Here is a 9,602-nt window from a genome sequence, read left to right as displayed (position 1 = left end):
AGTTTATAAGACCAGAACTCCCAGAACTTCCATTTGACAATATAATGAAGAAGGAGTGGCTTTCACCGTCGATAAGAAAGCTGCTTTATTTCAAGCAAATAGGTAGGGGAAGGCAAGATGAAGGCTGGTTTGCGTCTAGTCATGTTTCCTCAGGCCCATGTCTGCTGTTAGCACAGAAACTATAGTGGGGTCAGTCATGTGACAGACTCAGGGTGTCCGCAGAGGAATGAGACTTCCAGACCCCTCTGCGATCGACACTCATACGAATGGGGTCGATGGAGGAACATACCTAAACATAAGTATGTAAGCTTATCCAGTGCAGGGAATGTACTGATAAGCAGCTTTTTTGTCCTTGCATAACTACTTTACAGCCTAAAATAGCCTAGGTACTAAGGGGTTAAAGAACCACAGAGAATCTGAGCATAAAGACTACTTTTCTTTTCTCTTACATTATTAAATCAGATTTGGAGACTTCACCCCAGATACAGTCAAACCCGCTTCATATAAGGATGCTATATTTTAGATTTTAGCTAAGCTACATATGCAATTGAGCCATGTGTATGGGTGAAGCTTACCATAAAAAACCCTCCTCCAAACAGATATGCTCTCATATTTATGATGACAGAGCAGTATACAGCTATATACCTACCTAATGGTACTGGACTTGCATACTCATGACTACCTTGGCAGGGTACATTGCACTATAAGGTTTTGCTGGGCAGCTTTTACCATGGTATCACAGGAACAACTGAGACACAATACAACTCCTTGCTACTTTCTTTTGTTCAAAAATGGCCTTAGGCCTCATTCATATGGCTATAATTTTGGTATATGTGCTGTCCAAAGAGTACAACAGACAGTATACTGACCCCATGGTACCGAATCCTGCTGTTCACACCACCACTATGGACCCATGGTCATGTCCTTACGTAAGGTCTTTACTTATGTTTTGCGGAGGATACAGACTTGGGAGACCATTTGGAGATAATGGGGGGGGGGGGGGGGAAGGGAATTTAGCAACCTATCCACGCTGGATCCTCTGAATAATTCAGGAATGTCTCGTGCCAGTCAGGGACTGTAAGAGGATTATTTCAAATGGCCTTCTCTGATCTAAACAATCTGATCTTGATACCTGCCCCACATTCACATGACCGAGTTCCACCCATCACGGTCTGTGTATAAATGCTAGATTGCCGACCCGATCATCATACTGAGAGAGGGACTCTGTAATGCGTTTCTGACCCTCCCCCCCCCCCCCCAACAGCGCTGTTTGACTACGGCACGCTATGTGGGGCTTTAACCTAAGGATAAATGATGGCTTTTTTGTAAACCCATAGTGATGCATAAGGCTCTTACCATACCTGTAAATACCTTCATTTTAACACACATTTTTTGTTGGAGTCTCTGCATAAAAGTATAAGCAAAATCATGTTGTGCGCCATCAGATGTTGTATCTATGGAAGTATAACAAGACACACTAAAGTACATTGAGCACCCAATTACAGTGCCCCGTGGAGGACACAGTGTCCCTCTGTACAGTCTCTGTGACGTGGGCTTGAACAAGTACAATACAGCTAAAACTTTTGATACAAAATAAAATTCAGACATTACTTATAAAACATCCCATTCAGCATGAAACACTAAAGACAGAAATCTGCACAAATATTTAATTATATTTAAACATGATTATGTGTATAAAAGCAACATAAACTTAATTAAAATTAAATCTAATCATCAAAAACGATCTTTTTGCCCTGGAATACTGCAATCTGACACTGCGCTTTCCGCTTTTTGCTGGCTTCCCAAGATGGATGGAGAGTCTCTTGTAGTTTGCTCGTCTGTTTTACAGGTGGTGGTCTCCTTGACACAATGTTGGCCTGAGGGAAATCTATAAGGAAAACAAAAAAGGTTATAAGCATAAGGCAGACCATAATTTATAAAAAAAAAAAAATCCCTTACTTAGCCTACATAAAGGAGGTTATCCAGGATAAGAAAATATGGCTGACCCACTTCCCCTTCTCAGGAAGTAACATCATGTCTGTTGATCACTTGGCCATGCTACAGCTCAGTCCCATGTATTATACCTCATTTCTGAGCAGTCTCTACTTCTGGATTTGGCTTAGAAACACTGATGTAAAACAGTAATGTGTGAATAAGGCCTTAAGGGGTTGCGGAAGGGAAATTCGGACCAGAAAATCTGCTTCATATATTGGTTAGATTCCCAGGCCCAAGCCCATTCTAGAGAGACGGACTCCAATCTTCACAATGATCTATGATGTTAGATCGTGCCTCCCCATGGGTCTACTGTTCCGTATACAATACAGTGCAGCGGGACCACCAGGAGGTAAACATGGAGAAATGCACAAGAAATACAATTGTGTGCTCATTTTTAATGTAGCTTCATTCATTATCGAGTTATTGACACGTATGTGACATGGAGCAACGACAGTAACGCACTAAAGGATGTGCTCAAGGTGCCCCACATTTTGGATCTTCACGGAGTACCCCATAGCTTTCAAATGGCCCCAGAGATAGAAGTCCAAGGGAGTGAGATCCGGAGACCTTGGGTGTATCCATACTTATGGCCCACTCTGTAGATAATGTAATGTCCAATGTGGGCTAGGATAATGCCACACAGTGAGGTCTTCTCTTACTTTGACTCTACATTATGGTATACAGCCATCTATGGCATTGCTGATAACCTAAGGCTATATTCACACCATGTTAGAGCTCTATTAATGAATGTTGGCTCCTTTCTTGCTGCTCAATATACAAGGGGCACGCAGGACTCCTCCTGTTCTAGTGACTGATGGAGGCCCAATGGCCAAGAACCCACTTGATCAGGCAGAAAACACATATCCTGTAGAGAATAACCTCCCTGACTGGTAAACAAGTAGATGTAGAAATAATGCAGAAAAAGGGTTTAAGAAATTAACTGGTGCTCCTTTATTCACTGTCTAGTGATATGGAAAGTGTGTTTATATTCTTTATAAGCTGCTCTTTGATGTGGGTTACAGGTTTACCGAATTGAACAACCCATGTTGAGAAGGTGGAAACCGAAAAGTTTCACTTTATTTGCATTACTACAATTATAGCTAGGGCAAACAATAGGATGTCTATTTTCACGCTTCTTGCGACAAAGGGTCACTATATGGTGGGGAAACTCTAAGAAATACGGTTACGGCTTATTAATCTCAATATTGCTCGGTCAGTGCATGATCTAGAATATACAAATTATATATCTCACATACCTGGTTTCTTATTCCTGACAGGTGGAAATTTAGAATCTCTGAAAGACAGAAAGTAGTCATCAATAAGCATAGCACAGTGATATTGAAGGAGTCTACCAATATATACAATTCTATTAAATATAACGAATATATAAAGAGACATTAGATGCAGAAAGAATGAAAGTAATCGCAAAAAATGGAGAGAGAGAGATGGGGCAAAAAAAAAAAAAAAAAAAAAGGATGAGAAGAAAAATAAAGGAAAATGTTTGTTTTGGTACCGTGTTAGCCAGTGGTTATAAAATATAAAAAACAAAAAAAAACTTTGCAAGTCTTCAGTAGGTGATACCTTTTTTAATGGCTAACTCATAATGATGACAGAATATGACGTTTCGAAGCTTTCCTCTGAGCTTCTTCTTCAGATATAACTAAAAAACACTCTGTAGAGGCTGCATATTTATAACTGGACACAGGGCTAGAATTACAGGAGGGAGGGGGGGAAAGAGGCTAGTTACTATATACTTATAACAACAAACAATCAATTGCCAGATCCCCCAGTTCTTATCTTAATGGCTGTCTTAATGATGTGTATAAAAAGACATAAACCCACGTGAGATGTTCATCCCATTGTCCAACGTCTGGAATAGGGTCATGGCCTTGTACTCATAAATCAGTCGCTGTTTCCTTGATTTAAAGTTCCCTTTTAAGATCAAGATTTTCATGTCATTGATGATGCTGTGGTGTTCCTGGCAAAAATGATTTGGCACGGGAAGATCAGTTCTCTGTTGTTTGATTGTATGGCGATGTGAATTAATTCTCATTCGGAGTTTCTGACCAGTCTCTCCAACATACAGATTTTCAGTGGAACATTTGGTGCAAATGATCAAATACACCACATTAGGTGTGTTACAGGTGAACGTACCTGGGATTTTATATTCCCTGTTAGAGTTTGGTATCTCTATCTTGTCAGTGGTCAGTATGTGGGGGCAGGTTTTGCACCTCTTCTGTCCACATGGGAATGTTCCTTTGTTAGTTGGAGGTGACAGAGAGCTGCTAATAAATCAAGGAAATCAAGGAAACAGCAACTGATTTATGAGTACAAGGCCATGACCCTATTCCAGACGTTGGACAATGGGATGAACATCTCACGTGGGTTTATGTCTTTTTATACACATCATTAAGACAGCCATTAAGATAAGAACTGGGGGATCTGGCAATTGATTGTTTGTTGTTATAAGTATATAGTAACTAGCCTCTTTCCCCCCCTCCCTCCTGTAATTCTAGCCCTGTGTCCAGTTATAAATATGCAGCCTCTACAGAGTGTTTTTTAGTTATATCTGAAGAAGAAGCTCAGAGGAAAGCTTCGAAACGTCATATTCTGTCATCATTATGAGTTAGCCATTAAAAAAGGTATCACCTACTGAAGACTTGCAAAGTTTTTTTTTGTTTTTTATAAGAAAAATAAAGTGACATTGAGAGAGCGAGGGGGATAAGAGACGGATAAATAGTAAGACATACAGAAGAAGACCGCGAGAGAGACAGAAACAGACAAACAGGGAGTGTGGGATATGGGGAAAGAAAGAGAGTTGGGGAGGAGAAAAAAAAAACTAATACTCTGCCATTTTGGGGATAATATCACTCCTTAAGGAGAGATCAACTTCTCAGGCGTATGGAGTACAAAAACCTCTCTCCCCCCACTGGGGGGGGGATTATGGGAAAAATATGCAAATCTGTTTTCCAAGATGTAAAACAGGAAAACAGTGTTTCTTGTCTAATATACCAGAGCCCAAGAAAGTAGGGAAAAAAAGGACATTGTTTAAATGATAATGTAACAAAAGCAAACTTGTAATATTGAAAGTTTATAATACATAGAAACAGCAGAATAAAAACCTATAATCGTAAAACCCCATCATCATCATCATCTTTGTTTAAGAACATTAGAAAGCCATTATGTCTACACAAGATAATAGATCTGTGTGTATTGGAGTGTGGAGTTCCTACATTTTAGGAGTGCTAATACTGCATAGGCAGCCAGGGAGTCTCTACAGTCTGACCACATGTAATATTCACATTTTTGCCATTTAAACAGAACTTTTAAGGTTATGTTTTACCTTTTTATATGCGATGACTTCTGTTTAGCTTCAGCTAATGATGTGCAAAAGACGGATTCCAGTTTCACATTCTTGGGGCCGGTGCTTACTTTCTGCTCTTCTTTGCCACTAACCGAGGGTTTCATGCTTGCTGGTGGAACTTTGTCTTTCTTAACCTTGTCCACATTATTGCTTGATTTTTTCTTTTTTATCCGTCGTACTTTACCAATGAAAAAGTCATCTTCACTGTCACTATCATCGCTGTCCTCGAATCCAGACCCCTGCTTTATAAACCTTTCTTCGGTACTGTCATCAAAATATTCCTTCACTTCACTGTCAGAGTCCTCGAGATCACTCGAGTCAGATTTATTTTCAATTGGTTCTTTTTGGTCAGGACTACTTTGTCCGATGATCTTTTCAGCTTTACTTTCCAGCACTATAACTTTTTTGGGGGTGTTTTGTTCACTTTTCTTTTCAGGTTTATTTTGTACTATATCTTTTTTAGGGATATTTTGTTCAGTTTTCTTCTCCGGTTTATTTGGCTTTGTATCTTTGTCAGGGATATTTTGCTCATTGTTGTTTTCAGGTTTATTTTGTACTATATCTTTTTTAGGGATATTTTGCTCATTTTCAGGTTTATTTTGTATGGCCTCTTTTACTGAACTACTTAGCAAAATGTTCTTTTCAGCAGGGAATTCAGGAATGGCTTGTAACGCCAGTGTTTGTGGTGTGGTAGGAGGAGAGGGCTCTTCAATACTGTGGTCACTATCTGGAAGATTCATCTCCTTATTCGCTGGGTCTACAACTGCATTGGCTGTAATGTTAATCTCCAGTTTTGTTTCCTCCATTTTTCTTTTCTGTTTTGCCTGCCCTTGCTTAGGCTTGCTTTCTGCTTCTTTCTTTTCACTTTTTGCAGGTTTAGAGGGTACAGGCGGCTGTTTTGGGGTCTCATCGTCTTCCGTTTGGTTCATTCTGGCCTCTTTAAATGCATTAATAGCCTCTATAAAAGATTTTAAAGAGTCATAATTAGAATTAATGTAAAAAATAACAAATACCTTATATTCTTCTGAGAGTTTATCATTGTTATCTTCTCTCGGATGGGTTACCACATATGCCAAATAAATGTACTATTATTCCCATTTATGTAATGTGTCCTAGCAGTTTGGGACTGTCATAGGGAACAATGTGTTATGAGAACATTATTATGTAACCGAACATTTGGATTCACAAAATTTCCACAGTAAAAATCAGATCTGGCAGTAAGGCTGGATAAAAAGATAAGGAGCATTTGGCTGACTGGTACAATTACTTATGTCAATGGCTGTCTCTTCCGAAACCCCAATAAAGCATGCACACACTCAATGTGGATATCGGCAAGGGAATAACAAACTGCTAGACTCCTGTGGCGATGTCATATCTCTCTCAACACGGACAGTGGTGTAGAGGGGACCTGAAATGTCACGCTGAAGGAGAAATGTTTTCGTGACTGCTAAATGAACTGTTCATATATTTACAGTCATGCAGAAGCAAACCTAAGATAATTTGTAATACAGACCCCCAATACAATAACCACCTGCATACAGTCCTAAAACAAAGCGCTGGATACTGCCAACTGTGACCATCTGTACCTCAAAGCTGAACACTGAATTTTCTTTAACAAGTCTCCCCAGCTTAGAGGGAGACAATGCGTCAGCACCAACATGCCCCCCCAACCAATAATAGGGAAGTATAGAAGCCTTTAATGGGAGCACAAATATACACTGATAAGATGTAAGATATTCAACTTTTTATGTTTATGCAACTTAGCCACAAAGTATTCCAACTCTCCTCTTTAACCTCCGACCCTTGGGCCAGGACTGACATCTTCAGGCTCTGCCATGTTGCAGCTATCTGTACGGAAATTTTGTGAATTCGCCTATCATATAAAGGCTAGCTCGTGCAATATTACAGTCATTGATAATATGGTATACTCTTGGATAGTACGGCACATGCCAGACATTGAATGATAGATGTGTGCAGAAGACTTCCATACAAAAGAGGAGAAACGAGACACATGGGGTAAATTCTCCTCACTGCTTCATTAATTTGGGGCCAGCAATATTTTTGCCCCTATCATGACATTAGAATTGAGCGTAGGCAGCAGCTCATACCACTCAAGTCAGTGGGAAGGAGTATTCCCATCTCAATACGTGTGTTTAATACAGGGGTCCCCAACCACCAGTCTGCAGACCACGACTGAGCTGTTGGGGGTCTTTTGCTGGTCTGCGGGCTGGCCTCAGTCTTAGCTGGATACTTTGTGCTAGGCCACATTGCTATGGTAACATGTAAACTATCGGGTAGCGCGGCATCCTGTAGCTGCTAAGGACGCTGCAATACCCAAAAGTTTGCACATTACCATAGCAAAGTGGCCTAGCGCGAAGTATCCAGCCTTGGTGTCTAGCGATTTACTATGTCCGCTCAGATGCTTGTGTCACGCCTGCCTGCCCCGGGGAACATCCTGGCGGAGAGCCTTCCAGTCCACATGGTGGAGCCCGCCTATAACCCTTCCCCCATATGACCAAAGCCCCGCACCCTACCCCCACCGGGCCATGGAAAAAAATTATCTTGCTTGAAGCTGCTCCCTGGTGCAAAAGGTCTAATGGATTGTCTAATAGATGTGGGCTCCAGAGGTGGATCCTCATCTATCCGGAAAACGCGGTCTGGTTCATGGCTGCAAGTGAAGGAAAAAAGGGTACACATATACAAATCTCTCTATTCACTTGTACAGAAGTTCTGAACATAGCCGAGGAGGCAGACTCACACATCTGCAGCCCCCCAATTTACCTGCAGCTGTGAATTAATCACCCCTCTCTAAATAGATATGGTTCCCAGCGGTGGGGTCTGCATATATTGGGAACTTATGGCATATCCTAGGGCTATAGCCATAATGACAAGATGGGAATACTGCCTTCAATAGACCAAACCAAGTAAGAGAAGAGGAGATGCTCTTACCCCCATTTTTAAAAGTTCCAGACAAAGCCAATGAAGAAAAAGGGATTTGTATAGAAAACCAGACAGTATTCATAAAGGTAAATGGTAGATAAAACAGAAAGTAAAATATAAATGTCTCACTAAAATGGAAAGAGCATTGCACATAGACTATAAATGGAGTATGCACTTATAACCCAAAAAAATTCCGAAGTGGAGCAGGCAGTACGTGACTGGAAAACTGAACAGAGGTTATGACCGACAGGGACTAATAGAAAACAAAACAGTGAATGGAAAGAAAAATATGAAGATGATACTAAAGGGAGGTAGAAGAGGGGAAACCGGCTGGGGAAGTGCCAAGAACAGACATTTATGATTATTTGTTTAACAAATACTTAAGTCACAGTTGTGCTCTGGCAAGTTCCTGCAGACACATGGAGCTGTAAACCTAAGTCTGTATTAATACAGGGGAAAGGGTGAATTTACCCTCATTTATTGCACCGTACCTTGACAACCATACAGTAAATTAAAAGGGACTCCTCCATCTAACTCCTGACATTTATTACTATTTAATTCTTATTCCAAAGGAACCTTGCAGAAACTGGAAACTGCTCAGGCAGTAGTTCCATAAAGTAACCATCAATGTCAATGCAGTTTACTGCTTGACTGCTGTGCATGAATTGGGAGGTCACTCAGTGGTTAGTTTCCTTGCACTGGAGACCCAAGTTCAAATGCGACCAAAGACAATATCTGCAAGGAGTTTGAATGTTCTACCATGGGTTTCCTCTCACACTCCAAAGACAAACAGATAGGGAATTTAGATTGTGAGCCCTGCATGGGACAGAACAAGTCTGTAAAGGCCTGCAGAATGTATTAGCACTATACAAGCACACAGAATAGATAGGTTAAGGGCTATGTAAATAAGCTCTCCTCCAGGAGGAGGAAAAGGAAAGAAATCTGGCTTTCTTGTTTCCCAAAAGTTCAATAAGGATATGTTCAGATCACGTTTTGGCTATCCATTTAGTACATATGCTAAAAAGAGGATTGAAACGGATACCATATGAAAGTGCATTCCTTTACACAGGGTCCAATGTATAAAAAATATATATATATCTATAAATAAATGATATGTTGCTGGTTTTATTGAAATAGATTATTGAATTCATTTTAAGTAGATCTGCTAAATGTACGGCCAACATAACCCTTTGCTTACTAGTTCCGTAACAGGTTCTGAGACAATGTCCTCCACTGCCTCCTTCTTCCCTGTTTGCACTGCGTTCCACGCCTCATGGAGAGACACGTGACCAAACCAGTCCAT

General features: G+C 40.5%; 1 protein-coding gene across 1 annotated transcript in view; it reads right to left on the bottom strand.

The window, feature by feature from the left end:
• Window positions 1–1,653: 1,653 nt before the first annotated feature.
• Window positions 1,654–9,602, bottom strand: part of SRFBP1 (serum response factor binding protein 1) — a 60,264-nt gene continuing 52,315 nt past the window's right edge. Inside the window, exons 6-8 of the mRNA XM_075272347.1 lie at window positions 5,339–6,317; window positions 3,252–3,289; window positions 1,654–1,888 (exon numbers count right to left, since the gene is read on the bottom strand). Coding sequence (XP_075128448.1) covers window positions 1,728–1,888; window positions 3,252–3,289; window positions 5,339–6,317 — 1,178 coding nt within the window. The 3' untranslated portion in view covers window positions 1,654–1,727. The remainder of the gene's footprint in view (window positions 1,889–3,251; window positions 3,290–5,338; window positions 6,318–9,602) is intronic.

Source organism: Leptodactylus fuscus, chromosome 1 (assembly GCF_031893055.1).
Source record: "Leptodactylus fuscus isolate aLepFus1 chromosome 1, aLepFus1.hap2, whole genome shotgun sequence".
NCBI classification, from domain to species: Eukaryota; Metazoa; Chordata; class Amphibia; order Anura; family Leptodactylidae; genus Leptodactylus; species Leptodactylus fuscus.
This window is presented reverse-complemented; position numbering and strand designations above follow the sequence as displayed.